This window comes from Parasteatoda tepidariorum, chromosome 1 (assembly GCF_982258835.1).
Source record: "Parasteatoda tepidariorum strain Cologne lab strain chromosome 1, Ptep-v5.0, whole genome shotgun sequence".
In the NCBI taxonomy this organism is placed as follows: Eukaryota; Metazoa; Arthropoda; class Arachnida; order Araneae; family Theridiidae; genus Parasteatoda; species Parasteatoda tepidariorum.
In genome coordinates, this window is record NC_141755.1 from 102,944,914 (window position 1) to 102,961,795 (window position 16,882).

Here is a 16,882-nt window from a genome sequence, read left to right on the forward strand (position 1 = left end):
GTCAACTATTTCAAGTACTTAACTTTTTATTTTTTTTAAATCATTGATTGGAATTGTTAAAGGAAAAGAAATTAAGAACTTTTTAAATTTCACATTTTTTAATCCTTTCCATTAAAAAATATTTATTAAAAACAAATTTAACTTTTATAAAAAATAATCTTAATTTAATTAAAGTTATTAAAATAATTTAAAAACTTTATGCAGTTATTATCACAAGCATTAGTTTAAAAACAAACTAATATAATTCATTATCAGTGTATGAAAGTAAAGATTTTATAGTGAATTTAAGATTTTTTGGATTAAAATTTTTGAAACAGTAAGCAGTTATAATGGGGCAGCATTCTTAATCATGTAAGAAGATAATCAGACCAGAAATATGGTTATAGAACTAGAAATAAGACAAAATTAAACAATTTAATCTGTATACACATCGTTATAGTTTGTATTAGATTCCCCCCCCCCCTTTTCTTTCATCTACTTTTCTTTTTGGAATATAAAAACGTTAAGTTAAATTAGAAGCAAAATTTTATGAGTCTTGCAAGAGCTGAGATCACAATTTTCATTTAAAGAAAAAGTAATTTAATAAGTTCAAGAAAAATGGCATTATTTGAAATAAGGAAATAAAGAGTCCTCTATTAATCCATCGAAAGACTTATAACAAAATACACTAAACTGAGAAATAAACAAATATTTTGCTTCAAAAATTTCAGATATCAATTGCGATATCCAAATTATGCAGAAAAAAATGGTATTTGGGATTAAAGAAGCAATATAAAGGGTTTTAATATTAACAGAACCTATAATTCTTCTCTTCTCATTGGTACGACAGCCCAGGATGGGCCTTGGCCTTCTCAACAAGCCTATGCCAAGACATTCTTTCCTTAGCCAAGGTTCTCCAGTTAATTATCTTTAAAATTTGTAGGTCCTTTTCAAGGCAGTCTAAAAATCTTAGGTTTGGTCGTCCTCTTTTTCTTGTACCTGTTGGCCTGGCACAGAAAACTTTTTTGGTTGTCCTGCTATCCTCCATTCTTATAATGTGGCCTGCCCATTTAATCCTTTGAATTTTGATAAATTTAATGACATCAGGTTCTTTATATGCTTTGTAAAGTTCTGTGTTTGATCTTCTAAACCGTTTTTACTTATTCCACCAAAAATGCTTCGCAGTACTTTTCTCTCAAAACTAGCCATCATATTTTCATCTCCACGGGTCATTGTCCAGGTCTCACATGCGTATGTAAGCACTGATCGTATAAGACATTTATAGAGTAACGCTTTTGTTTTTCTTTTTATTAGGCTTGACTTAAGATATTTTCTTAGGCCATAAAAACACTTATTGGCCATCATGATTCCCGTGTGTATTTCTTGTGTAGTGTCATTTTTGTTGTTAATCTTAGACCCCAAATAGGTGAAGCTATCAACGGCTTCGAATTTGTATGCTCCAATTTCAAACTGTGTTTCTTCATAGCCAACTTTTGTGCAGGGCATATATTTAGTTTTATTTTCATTGATTCTTAATCCCATCTTAATGGCTTCCTTCTCCAGACATAAAAAGGATTGTGTTAATGCTGTCTGCGTTTTAGCGATAATATCTAAATCATCAGCAAAAGTCAATATTTGAACTGATTTGTTGAAGATATTTCCTCGGGTGTTGATGTTTGAGTCCCTCACTATTTTTTCTAATGCTAGATTAAAGAGGAGACATGCCAAGGCATCTCCCTGTTGTACACCATTTTTAATTTCTATTGGATGGGAAAGACTATTCTGTAACAGAACCTATAATTATTTTAAAATTAATTATAAATTTTGCAAGCCTGCCACAACTGTTTAGGAAACAAAGCTGAACTTTGCACAGTATTATAAAGCTTCAGAATAAGTTCCAATTCACAAATTAATTTATAATAAAAAAAATTATGCACTTTCTGCAGTTAATAGTTTCCTTTTTAAATGTGACTTTTCTGTTAGTTGTTTCAAAATGTCATTCTTTTAAAACTATCAAAAGGAATCATTTCTTACTGAATCTGAAAATTCAATATCCTGCTTATAAAATTGTAATAAGATAAATATTTTAAAGGCAAAGCTTAATATTATTAATCCAAGTTTTTTATTCATTTCAAATGCAAATAAATATTTAAAACAAGTTAATTTGTGAACAACCCCTCAAAACACCATTTTTTTAAAAATCTGTTTAAAAATTTGTTAATTGAAATAAGAAAATTTTAAATAAACTATACAAAAAACTCAGATCAATAAAATTAAATTAAGATCAATTAAAATCTTAAAAAATAACATTCATCATAAGATTTAGTGTTATTAATAATGTTAAAAGCTATTGTACTTCCTTTCAGTTATGATTTTATTTTATTCCATTAATTTAACATTAAATAAGTATATGCAAGCTCAGCATAACAATTCTATTTGTAATAATGAATTGTTATTATAATGGACTATTACATTGTTTACATACATACATAATGTATTAATAAATTAGTATTCTTTTACTCATAGAAAAAAATACTGAAACAAAATGTTAAAAATTTCTTTACAAACTTTAAAAGAAACATTATTAAATCTAATCACACATTAAAGTATACGCAACGCATCCGAGACAACATTATTGGACATTAACAGTATTTTATAAGGTAACATTACTAAGTATACAGAACAAAAAAAAAATACTTGTTATACAGAAAGACATTTACAAAAACTATTTATTACTGAACTTATTTCAAATAATTTAGTTGAAGAAGTTACAGGTAATTTTTCACAAAAATTTAAATTAAAGCTTCACCTGGCTTAATTTTTTTATACTTAGTAATCCATCAACAAATGAAATCCTTGCTTTTTCAACCAATCGATTAAGATTTTAATTGATATAAAATAACTAAGATTGCGTCATTTCAATTAGTACCTACCTTGCACACTTCAGTTAATTTTAGAGTCATTTGTGGGAGTAAAGTTCCTAAGTATGGAATGACACCTTCTTGCAACATTGAAAAAGTTCTCATAATAGCTGAAAGAACAAATTGCAAATATTTATTCAAACATTGGGCTCACCATCTGCAAATTCATAATATTTTTTGATAATAGAATAATTTTATTTAATATACAAAAACAGTTAACTATTTAAATTATTTCTTGACAAATGTATATATATATATATATATATATGCACATTAATATTAAGAACATCAGAAAAAGATTAGTATTAAATAATTACATATTAGGGGTCCACAACCTTTTTGATTGGAGGGCTACTTGCACAGCAGGTAGATTAACAAAGGGCCGCACAAATATTTACACATGTTATGATAATTTTTACATAAACATCAGTGCTCTAAGTAGTTTTCTTTCATCAGTAAACTCAATAACATGTTTGCAGAAAATTATATAATTTTAATTATTTGAATTCCCGTGAATACAAATAGCGAAGTAGAATTTCAAATTCTCGTGAATACGAAACGAGACATTGATTTCAAAAACATATAAATAAAAATTGCGATATTCGATTTTTAACTCACGTGAATACAAATAGTGATGCGAGATTTTCAAATTGCGTGAATACAACTCCCAATGAGTAACTTTTAAATCAGGTAAATATAAAATAGATGTTAAAATAGATATTAAAATCACGTGAATATGAATTGCAATATTAGTGGATTCCTGCGTAGTTTAAAAAATTAAAAACGATGAAAATCAGACAAACAAAAAAACAAATGAAAATCAAAATTACGGAAGAGTCGTGCCTATGAAAACGCCTCGTTAACGTGATTTAGAGAAGGTTTTGAAATTTAGATTTTAAAACATTATTCTCATTTTTTATTTTAGATTATAGAACTTAATTTTTACTTTGAATTTTAGATTCCAGAACTTAATTCTTACTTTAAATTTTAGACTGTAGAACTTAGTTCTTACTTTAAAATTTAGATTGAAATAAGAATTAATCTTAAATTTCAGAATAATTTTTACTTTAAATTTTAGAGTGCAGTGAAAATTTTGTCGGATTATAAGTTCTGATTCGCTGAAGTCCATGGTCTTCAGAAACGCGGAATAGCGCGAAAAAAATCGCCTGCCCTGCTCCTAGCTTCTAGATCTGAAGGGATGATACAAAAAACAAGGAATTCTGGGGTACACCCGGAATACAATCACTGTCGTAAACTTTATCAGTAATTTCAAACAAATTTAACCGGTATTGTATATGAAGTGTTTCATTTTGCACCATAAAAAATATCTATTTTGTCTTATTATCTATTTGTTTATTATATTAAAAAAAAAAAAATCTGTATCAGCAAGTATATTAAATGAGTAGTCTTACAAAACCAATGTTTTAATATTAACACAAAAGCAGTTATTTCCTTAATTTTAATCAAAGCATTTAAAGTTTTAATTGCAATAATTTTGTTGGCAAATTAAGTTACAGAAGTTACAATATTTTACCTTTCATAATATACTCATTTTCTGATGAGCCTTTATGTTCCATAGCAGCATAGAGATTTTTTAAAAGAAGTTCTGCCAAGGGCTGTATTTCCGCAGCACTGAAACTATAGAAGCAGACCATTTTACAAAACAGGATTTAACTTCTAATTTATTATGTGACATAAAAATGTAAGGCAACTTTATTCGGTTCATAAATAGCTGCCAATACAACAAGGATAAAATTCCAGTAGATTTTATGGTATAGTAAAAAAATTTACATAACTGTAATACAATAAATGCACTGTAAAAATACATTTTAGGTACTTCCTATTATTGACAAGTAAAATATAAAAACGTGCACTACACTAATAAGTAGAAATGCAAAGACAACAAATATTTTTAAATATCTGACAAATTAAATGGAATTAATTTTAAATTAAAATTTAAATTAATCTTAATTTTTCGATTTAAGAATATTTTTTATATAACTTAAAAATAGAAAGAATATTATTTAAAGTAGAAACATTTTTGTTAAAAAAATGGAGACTAAGCTAATTACACAATAATGAAATAGCATTTATTTTTTACATTAATAATCATTTCATTATCTAGTAACGTTATTACTTATTTTATAGTAAAGCAAGCAATAAGTAAAAAATCTATTTTGAAAGTGAGTATCACAATTTCAGGTAGGTAGGTACTTTATATTGACGCCCGGTGGCTGAGTGGTAGCGCTTCGCGCTGCCGTGCCACAGGTCCTTGGTTCGATCCTTGGGCCGGGCAAGGCCGACTCAGCCTTTCATCCCTTCAGTGGGTCGATAAAATGAGTACCAAGCATGCTTGGGAACTAACACTGGGGGCTCCGCGTTCGGCTGACCACCTGACCGGAACATATGCTCCTGCACCCCAGAGCCCAAGGTCAAGAAAACTGAGATGGGCACAGTCGGCCTTGGCCCTCTTAATGGGCTGTCGCGCCACTGAGTTAGTTAGTTAGGTACTTTATATACGTCATACTAAAGCTGCACAATGGGCTATTGGTGACGGTCTGGGAAACATCCCTGAGGATGATCCGAAGACATGTCGTCGCACTTTTGATCTTCTGCAGAGGGGATGGCTCCTCTGCTTTGGTAGTCTGATGATGTGCGTATGAAGTCCAGCATTTTGAGGTAAAACAGTTTAACGAGGACCGACGCCACGCACCCTAGGCAGATCAAAGTGGTCACCCACCCGCTTACTGACCGCAGCCAGTGATGCTTGACTTCGATGTTCTACTGGGAACCGTGTCTTTACGATCAGACACTGAGGTACTATCGCAATTTTAGAGAACTTTCTGAAATAAATATGTATATTTTTTAATGGTGGGGTCTATTTCTCATTGGCCTCAGAAATGCCAGAATTTCTACTCTCTTATCGTTACCCAGTGGGCACCTGTGGCTAAGCCATGGCAGTGGAGTAGCGTCGCCCACGTCACACAACCCATTCATAGGCAGGTTACATTCACACAGAAGAAAGGAAATAGAACACAGAGAAAGTTACACCTCTGCCTACGGTGGGATTCGAAATCAAAACCCCATAGTCCAGTACACTAACTACTAGACCAGTGATTGGCTAAATAAAAATAAAAATCAAGACAGTTAAGCCCTTTCCTTTCAAAATCTTAACTATATTGATGAATATATGGTACTTTTTTATTAATAAGAAGGATATACTTACTAAGAGGCTCCACCATCAGCTTTCATGGTGAAAACTCGCTCGATAGCATGTGCACTGTACGTATGGACAACGGTGCTCTTTGCATTAAGAAGATTCACTATGTTAGGCAGAGTACTTAGAACCACTTCCTTGGGAAGCTGCAATTTTAAAAGCAATGTATAATATACTTGTTTTGTGGTTTTATTTAAAGACACTAAGATGCCAATCATTAGATATACCCCCTTTAGTCATAGTACTATGCATAATAGGATTAAAATGCAAAATAACATTAAGCTGATAAGTTATACAGGGTAATTCAAAATGAATATAGCGATTACAAATGGCTATAATTATTTAATGAAATAGAATTTATCGATAAAATTTACACAGAATATAGAAGGAACTTAAAACTTTTGTATTACATGTGTCACAGGTTTTCTTTGCGACTTCCCTTGGCCACATAGACAAGGGGGTAGCCCATTTCACGCCATACATTCTGAAGCATTTGTGCTGTCGCCGAAGCAAGTGCATTACAAATGCGTTCTTTGACTTTTTCGATCCTTTTGGGTTAGAGCCGAGATGGCTCAGGGGATAGAGCGTTCGCCTTTCAATGCAGCAAACCGGGTTCGAAACCCAGTCGAAACAAATTCCGCATCTGGCTTGCGCCGACCACAGTGATGGCGTGAAGTATCCTCAGTGGTAGACAGATCATGGGTTAGAGTCCCTTTGCCATCAGACTAACCGTGGTAGGTTCTCGTGGTCTTCCTCTCCATGTAACGCAAATGTGGGTTAGTTCCATCAAAAAAAGTTCTTCACGAAGGCACATTTCTTCCAATACTTGATCCAACAGCTCCCTTGTCTTCTGGATTGGGTTCAAAATTACAAGGATATGACGTTGAACATTAGTAGTCGTAAACCCAAAAATTGGGTCGGCTGTTCAACGACAGTTGTTTTAGCCTTTCCAATATATTCAACATTTTCAAAACATACATTCAAAAAAAAATTTTAAAAGGATTTTAATTTTAATTTGTTTTGGCACCATACTCTAACAATAAATCTGTTAATAATTATCTTATTATAATTTCAAAATTTGGTATAGTTGTTAAATGTTGTTATTTCCATCATAAATAATAAAAGAAAATGGCATACATTAATTAACAGCTGAGGCACGAAACTGTTCTATTGTTTCACTGAAATTTGACGAGGACTGTCGTAAAATAGTCATTAGTGGCCCCCAGCAATCAAAGTAATCTTTGCTGTTTCGATTTGGTGTTTTGGTCTATTTTTATTTATCACTAAATAGTATATTTCATCCTAACTGTGAAAATGACACATTCTGCATATTATAATCTATTGTATTATAGCTATTTTTGTGTGTATTATAGGCATTTTTATTTAAATTCACTTTAGTTAAAAAGCATGCTTGAGGACTAAACACTGGGGGTTCATTCAGCTGACCACTCAACCGGAACATCTGCTTGGATAAACTCATTTTATTACTGTGTGCAAAATTTTTATATTTGCTTAAAAAGTTCTAGAGATATAGTGATATATGCAAAAGAAAAATTAACATTAAGGGGTCCAAACTGTCTTGACCAAACTATTGGGGCCATATTTTTTAGATAGCAACTACCCCCTACATTTTGGGAGTCAGAAATCAGAATTTGTTTAAAAGAAATGTTTATTCAGAAAAAGTAAGTTTTTGTGTCTGATTTCAAACTTAAAATATCGTTTGCACTAACAAATTAGCATAATTGAGGTCACCTCTTTGAACTATTTAAGATTGAGTCCTTGAACAAGGAGATCCGATCAAAAGTTACATAGAAATGTCCTTTTTTTGGTGCACTGTACAAAGCAGGAAGTTACATCCCTTCTAAAATATATTTAAACAGCAACATTATTCAAAGTAAGTTAAAGTAACTTACTTTAGTTCTAAATATTAAGTAGTATTTAATGGAATCTGCTTTCAACACCGGAAATTCATCAACTGAAAGAATAAAATATGAGTTACACAAAAAAATCTTTAACTGGTTTTTAAAAATAACATACATTTTAAAAAAACAGCTGATCTTTTGAAGTAATTTTATTCTAAAATTCTAAATGTAAAAAGGAAATAGCGAAAAAATTTACAAAAGATACTCTTTTGAACTAAAAAATGAATATGAGATTAACTGTACTGAGCAATTTGTTTCATTGCCTGGTTAAAGTATAAATCAGTTGGTTAAAGTATAAATCATAAAATTTTAAATTCTAATTTTCAATTTCAAATTTAAATTTAAAATTCTTTTATTTGCCAAAATTATTCTAAGAGAACAGAAATAAGAAAAACTGTATGGAGAATTTCTTAAACTTTTATTTTAAGATTAGAACTTTCAAAAAGGAGATTTTCAAAATAAACTCATTCTTTGTGCTCGAGATATTTTATGTAAAAATTGTATTTTATGAAAGAATTTTTTTTTTTTAAATATATTTCATTTTGACATAACCATGCAGCAAAGCTGAGACTCCACTTATCTCTTTACTTGTCAATTTTTTTATCAGTGACATTAATTTTATCATCTTAATCAATCTTTGGTTAGTTAAATGTTATTTAAAAAACAACAAAACATTATTGTAAAAGTAACACTTTACAAACAAAACCAAATTTCTTTAGATTTCCAAGGTAAAATTTATAAACATTTTACAGAATTTCGTACTAAAAATAAAAGCGATTGCAATTAAAAAATTTACACATGTTAAAAAATCATCGACAATGTACGATAAATGCTGAAAATCCTTAATTTTTTCCATTTAAATTAATACACTGTTCTGCATATTAAAACTTGTTCAATATATACAGTTACTTGATTTTAAAAAAATACTTCTTTAATATGAAAGATGGAAATAAAATTGTTAATTTTAAATACTTATTGAAATAGCACACATAACAAGAAAAATTAATAAGAACATTATAACTTTTTATAAGATAACAATTGGTTAGGAAAAATTATTTTAATGCCTAATGAATAACATATTAAAACACAGTATTAAATTGCTCGTAATTATTATTAATTTATAATACTCCACGAATTTCTAGAGTATATTTTGAACTTCCCCAAGAATTCCAGTGGTCTTTTGAAATTCCTCGAGAATTGCAGGTTCCAATCTAGACCTATTCAGAAAATAAGATATCTGCATATATAGCAAAATCAAAAAAAATTTCAAATAAAGACTGTTCATTGAAAAAGGCTTGGGTGATTTAACTTATGCCTAAATGCAGACCTGTTTTGGAGCTAAAAGTTTTTCAAAATCCAAAGTTTTAGAAGTTATTTCTTGCAGTGCACATTGTTGCATTGCAGACACGGCCACTAATATCTGCAGGAGTGTAATTAAGTAGCATTGTAGAAGTCATGCAGAATAATGCAGTAAAGAAAATCATCAGCTGACAAAAGCATAAGCAGAGTTTAGGTATTCAAATGAATTTACTTTCAAAATATGCGTTTACTAATACTTCCTTTTCCATGGTTTCATCTGATTTATTGCAATCACACGCTGAATTCTGAATGGAGGGAAATTCATTGCTATAAAAAAACAGTTTTCAACAGAATGAGAATAATAATGCATTGATTGTAGCAGATTTGATCATTCACTCATGAAAAAATTGCGACTATTTTACGAAAAAGGCGGCTTTTCTAATAAAATAGTGACCTTACCTTAAAAAAAGGGACTCTAAGTAACCCTCTGCGATTACTGTTATCATTCCTGATTGAAAACATTTGGTTCAAAAGTATACAAATATGAAAAAACATTTGGCGTGTTTCAAGCACTTCAAAAATAGACAACCATTTTCAAGACTTGCCAGGCATGAATGTAACGAAACAAAAAATGAATTAACATAAAAATTGTAAAGTTGCCACCGAAAAATGGAAAAATAAAGGCGAGAAATGAAACTAAAAAAACCACAGAAGTCGAGAGAGAAAAAAAGATGAAGGTCGGAAGGTATGTAACAGGTACCAAATATACCAATATGAGTATATATATTAATATAATTGATAGTGAAATAATCAAAAGAAACTGAAGCCGTATGGTATTACCTGATAAGAAATTTCATTTGCATCAAAAATAAATATGAAATATCAGTTGACAAGATTCAAAAAGAGATACTCATTTTCAGTTATTTAATTACCGACATCGTTATTCTAACATAAAACAAGCATATCAAGTGTAAAATAGCATGAAACTCTAACTAAACTTCAAGTTAAACAACAAATAGTTGGAAGAAAATAACACACATTATTTCCTTATTAGATATATATATACCCAGTGGCAGAGTTTTTACTAGTTTTCTGCAACAATTCTCTCTAGTACTTATATCTTTCTGAGAGACATTTTTAACAGCAGCAAATATATATGTTACTAATTTAAAGTAACAGAAGTGCTTCCTGTTTTTTTTTAAAAAAAAGCTTTCATGCATAAAACAGAACAGCATATATTTTTTAAAATTATAAATGCAAGAATTTTTTTTAAAATCTAAAGATAAAACGATACATATTCTAATAATACTAGAGATATTCCTGGTCTAAAAAAGTATTGTATAGTTAACCTTTTTTAAATTTTTTCTATTTGGAAATTACTCTTTTATAAAATTAATCTGAAATTCTAGTGAAAGTCAATCATTGCAGAATTTTTTTATTCTCAAAAGGAAGTAGAAAAAAAATCATGCGCATTTTTTCCCATCTCCGATATGCGAGAAAGGCATTTTTTGAATATAATTCTGCAGAAGGGGGGGAAGTTATATAGAAAAAATATATATTTTGAAAAACCCAAACTTCTCAACTTCCCAAATAAAAAATCTTTCTACATGAACTCTGTAATGTTCTTCCAACAATTTTGTTCTGGCGAGACGACACTGTCTCTACGATTCTGCCAAAAGGGTATATATATATACTTTCAGCATATCCTCCTACTGATTTTTTATCCAAATCGGGAGTTCAAGTAGTATACTTGCCTAAAAATTGTGCCTTTCTTATTCAACCAATGAATAATGGAATATTAAATTCTTTAAAATGTAAGTATAAAAAATACCTTCCTTGGAAAATGCTGTGTTCTATCAATCAGAGCAAAAGTATAATTGAATTCCTAAAGGAGTTTGACACAAAGGTTGTCCTTTATTGTGCTGCAAATGCATGGAACAATATTACTCTTGAAAATTTGCGACAAAAGAATTATTCCATAAATCAAGAATTTTTTATACTGTGTGTTCAATGAAAATATCAGAAGCTAGGGTGATTTTCGATGCTCAAACAATTTTCAGAGAGAAAAAAAAAAGAGGTTAACTGTTGTATATTTAAAAAGTTAAAAATAAAGTTATTTCGGTATTGCAGCAAGTTTAAGAATAGTGTAAAAAGTTTTTTCAGGTAAGATAATTTATTGTATTTACAGTTGATACAATTTATAATTCAAGCTACTAAAATCCTAAAAATACAAGATATATGCAGATACTTACCACCAGGAGATTGTAGCATAGGTAGTATCTGACTATTGAAAAATTCAGTAATATTTACAAGGTCATTGGTTTGAGTAATTCCATGCTGAAAAGACAAAAATGAATCAACAAATCTACTTGAAAATAATCTCTCAATATTCTACTAAACAAATTACTTTAATCTAAAACTAATGTTATGTAAAGTTTCCGAATAAATCTAAAAATTAAACTGCTGTTTGTAGAAAATGCAACACCATGAAGGAATCATCAGAATCAAATGAAATTCGCAGCAAATGTCAATTATAGGATATTATGCAAATTAATAAAGTTTCAGAGCCATCGCGCGTGCGTGGCGCGCGCAGCGCCCTCTGAATTGATGCTGAAAGCGTATAAATAAAGTGCTGTAACGGGATGTTGAAAATAGTCTATGATTATTTGTTAGTGGCAAACGTTTAGTGAGACCTGAGTATGCCTCCACGACGGAAGAATAAGAAATTCAAGCAACTTACGGAGTTTGAACGAGGGAGGATAATCGGCCTTCGAGAAGGAGGATTTTCCTATCGCGCAATAGCAGCTCGTATGCAGCGGAACAGTTCCACAGTGATGCGAGTTTGGAAGCAGTGGACCGACGAGCACCGAACAACTCGAAAAACAGGCACTGGACGACAGAAGGTGACGTCAGAGCGCGATGATCGACACCTGCTCCGCATGGCGGTGAATGATCGCACAGCTTCCTCCAGGCAGCTGGCAGCACATTGGTCTACTGCTACAGGTGTACAATTGTCGGCTTCGTCAATTCGTCGTCGTCTGCTGCGCCGTGGATTGCGTGCAAGGGTGCCATTATACAGGATTCCCCTCACGGCGGATCATCGACGGCTGCGTCGGCAGTGGGCTCTTGAGCACAGAGACTGGCGAGCTGATTGGCACCAAGTTGTCTTTTCAGATGAATCACGCTTCAATTTGTGGACCCATGATGGCCGTGTTCGTGTTAGACGTTATGCCGGTCAACGCTGCCTTCCTGAGTGTATTATTGAACGACATAGTGGTCGAACACCCGGAGTTATGGTCTGGGGTGCGATTTCGTATCATGGACGATCCAATTTGATACGAATTGAGGGTAATCTCAATAGCAACAGATACGTCCGTGAAGTGCTACAGCCCGAAGTCGTTCCTTTCCTTCAAGGCATCCCTGGAGCTATCTTTCAGCAGGATAATGCACGCCCACATGTTGCGCGGACTGTTAGAGACTTCTGTTCAGCACAACGCATGCAACTTCTTCCTTGGCCTGCTTATTCGCCGGATATGTCGCCTATTGAGCACGTGTGGGATATGGTTGGTCGGCGTCTCACTCGTGATCCGCGTCCTGCAGTTTCCAAAGACGAACTTGTCAGACTATGGATTTCAATGAACAAGGTTCGAGTAAGAGTCAGAGATCACGAGTTCGAAAAACCTCTGAAAGAGGGAGTTCGAACATTTAAAAATAGTTTAAAGACAGAATTTGCATAGTATTAATTTTGAGTGTGTAAGTACCCTCATTATGCAAGTGTTACTTTGTATATATATAACAAATCAAGATTGGATTTTGGAGTTTTGTTTCTTTTGATTTTCATGACTGTATGTATTGAATTCGTCACCTCATGTTATGGAGAGGATTGTTTTTCCTTTATGATGTTTAAGTTAAGTTATGATTTTTCTTGCTTAATAAAATTTATGATTAGTTAAAAGATGACTTTTTCATTATGCTTGCTGGGCATTTTCCACAACGCACTAAACTCTGCCAGCAAGGTTATGGGCCTTGCCTGCCCAGCTTAGTTAAGCTTTTGTCGTCTTTAGAAGCAAGTTTATTATAACGCTACTGGGGCCGTTTAGATAGATTGGAGATGGCCGAAAATAACAGCAACTCCATATTGGGATTTCCAAAGCTAAATAGCTTCAATTATAGTAGTTGGAAAGTAAACATGAAGGTGTTACTTATCGATAAGGGCTCTTGGGAATTTGTTGGTGGTACAGAGAAGCCATTACCAACTGATGCAACAGACAGAGACTTACGCTCTTATGAAATGCGAAAAGCTAGAAGTTACTCTACTATATTCCAAGGAATTGATGAGCAGTTTCAACCGCTGATAGCAGACACAGAGGACGGAAAGACAGCGTGGACTATTTTGAAGGAAAACTTTGAACCTACCTCCCGAGCACGGTTAGCCGGACTTATTGACGAATTCTTTGAATTGAAGTTTGATCCAGAGAAGGAGACTATTGGCATTTTCTGCAAGTTAGTAAATGAAAAAAGGAAACAGATTCATGACGCAGGTTTTGTAATGCCTGAAAAGCTCACATGTTTGCAATTAATTAGAAGATTGCCAGCAGATTATGACAACTTAGTTCAAATGCTTTATCGACTAGAAGATAAAGATTTTTCGATTTCTAATGTTGAAAAGGAGCTCCTAATCGAATCTGGAAGGATACAACAAAAGCAGAAAGACAGAGGAGAGGACATAGTCGCCGATGCTTATACTACTTCATCTACTAGAAAGCAAGCCTATCGGAAGTTGAATGGAAATAAAAGCAGTGGTCGCGTCCTGGGCAATGATACAACAACAACAATTATGTGTTCCTACTGCAATAAGAAAGGACATAGTGCGGAAAGATGTTTCCTGAAGAAGAAAACCACGAAACGGAATTCTAAAACTCAAGATTCCAAGGAAACTTTTTACAGTGATTTGACTACGATAAGAGGTGCTGAAATTCGCCAAAGGAAAGACAAGCAGTTTGTTGAATTCCTGATTGACACTGCCAGCACAGCTCACTTCTGTACACAAAGAGACTACTTTAGTAACTTCAAGACTTTGAATCCTAGTCAAGTACTTGTTGGGGATAAAAATAGTAAGTCTGATATTTTTGGTATTGGTGATATACATTTTAATGTTAAAGATAGAGATAAATTTGTTCCCATAAAATTAGAAAATGTATATTTTGCACCCAATATGCGTAGAAATTTAATAAGCGGTTCGAATATGGATTTAGCAGGGATTACTGTAAAATGGGGTAATAACAAAATGACTGTATTTGGTAAAAACCATAATTATTTATTTACTGTACCTAGAATTGATAAGTTGTATATACTTAAAGGCTATGTTGAAAAAGTGGTAGTAACTAAAGAATTAGCACTTAGTACAGGTCTAGATAGGGAATTGGTTCATAGACGATTTTGCCACTTAAATATTGGAATGTTAAATCATATGAGTCAAAACAATGTTGTGAATGGTTTAGATAATTTGTGTGGTAAATTTGATACTTGTAATACTTGTAAAATAACTAAATCGACTAGAACTAGTTTTAAAGTAAATCATGGTATAATGACTAAAAGTGTATTAGAGAAAGTACATATGGATGTTTGGGGTAAAAGTCCCGTAAATTCAGTTGGCGGAGCTGAATATTTCGTATCTGTAATAGATGATTTTTCTCGTTATGTTGAAATTTTTACTATAAAACATAAACATGAAGTTTTTAATTGCTTTAAACTGTATTTAGCAAAATATGAAAGACAGTTAAATGTTAAACTTAAATCTGTAAGGTGTGATAACGGCATGGAATTTTGTAATGTAAAATTTCAAGATTTTCTTAATGAATTAGGTATACGTATGGAGAGAACTTCAGTATACACTCCAGAGCAAAATGGGGTAGCCGAATCTTATAACAGAGTAGCTGGAGAGGGAATACGCTCGATGTTAGCCGATAGTGGTTTAAAAGGTAGATTTTGGGCAGAAGCACTGCATTGTTTTGTTCACGTAAAGAATCGTAGTGAACACAAACTACTGGAAGGTAAAACACCGTTTGAAATTTTCTATGGTTATAAACCGTCAGTTAAACATTTCAAAGTATTTGGATCTTTAGCGTATGCTCATATCCCTAAAGTTCAGAGAAACAAACTACAACCAAATGCAAAAGTAGGAATTGTAACTGGATATGCAGTCAATACTAAAGGTTATAGAATTTACTTGCCTAAAGACAGGAAAACTATAGAAACTATACACGTTAAAATTGATGAAAGTAAAAACGGAGTTAAAACACTATTTGGTAAACCTAGTAATGAAAACTTTTTATTTATAAATCTGAATTCAGACATCAATTTTGAGGATAATAATGAAAATGAAATAGATAAGGTTCATGCTAAATCTCTTGATTTAAAATTAAAACCTTTAAAAATAACAGAATGGACTAGAGTTGAGAGACCGCGTAATAAAAGTAGCAGAATAGATGTTTACTATTACCCTCCAAGCGATAAAACCAGATTGAGATCAAACAACCAAGCTAAAGAATATTGCGATAAAAACCAAATTGAGTATGATCATTCTAAATTTAATTTTAAAGCTTTAAGCAAAACTCAAAATTTAACTTCTTCCCATAGTGACACTGATAGCGAAAGTGAAGATTCGCCATCTAATTCTTTTGTAGATAATCAGATAAGTGATATATTTGAAGGTGAGGTATGTAATGCAGAAATACCGAAAAACTTTTCCGAAGCACAAAAACTACCAGAAAGAAATCAGTGGAATAAGGCAATGGAAAAAGAGTTAAATATTATGAACGAAAGAAAGGTATGGGAAATAGTTGATAAACCTCCCAATGCTAAAGTAATAGGAAATAGGTGGGTTTATGCAGTAAAAAGAGATGAAAACAATAATGTTAAACAATACAAAGCTAGACTTGTAGCACAAGGTTTTAGACAACAGCATGGTGTTGACTTTCTTGATGTATTTTCACCAGTTGTGAATTTTTCAGTTATTAGATTACTATTTATTATTCTTGTGTCTATGTTATATTGGAAATATGCACAGCTAGATGTGAAAGCTGCATATTTGTATGGAAATCTTAGTGAGGTAATTTTTATGAAACAACCTCCAGGTTTTGAAATTGAAGGTGAAATGAATAAAGCATGTTTACTTAAAAAGTCGATATATGGACTTAAACAATCAGGTAGAGAATGGAATGCTGAGTTAGATACTATATTAAAATCGATTGGTTTCGAAAAATTCAAATGTTGTAATTGTGTGTATAAAATGAATAACATTATTTTATTGGTATACGTTGATGACATGGTGTTATTTTGTAAGACTAAAACTATTTTAGATGAAACTATTAAATTGATTAAGAGTAAACTTGATATTCAATATTTAGGAAAAGTCAAATATTTGTTAGGTGTTAACTTTGAGAACAAAAACGGTAATTTGTATTTACATCAAAAAACTTATATTGAAAAATTATGTAAACGATTTAATGAATTACCTAAAACTCATGTTACGTTACCAATTA

General features: G+C 31.9%; 1 protein-coding gene across 1 annotated transcript in view; it reads right to left on the bottom strand.

Annotated features, from left to right (window-relative positions):
* Cse1 (chromosome segregation 1) overlaps positions 1–16,882 on the bottom strand; it is a 90,775-nt gene that overhangs the window by 24,822 nt on the left and 49,071 nt on the right. Inside the window, exons 14-18 of the mRNA XM_087149809.1 lie at positions 11,591–11,675; positions 8,031–8,092; positions 6,127–6,263; positions 4,435–4,538; positions 2,913–3,010 (exon numbers count right to left, since the gene is read on the bottom strand). Of these exons, the coding sequence (XP_087005935.1) occupies positions 2,913–3,010; positions 4,435–4,538; positions 6,127–6,263; positions 8,031–8,092; positions 11,591–11,675 (486 nt within the window). The remainder of the gene's footprint in view (positions 1–2,912; positions 3,011–4,434; positions 4,539–6,126; positions 6,264–8,030; positions 8,093–11,590; positions 11,676–16,882) is intronic.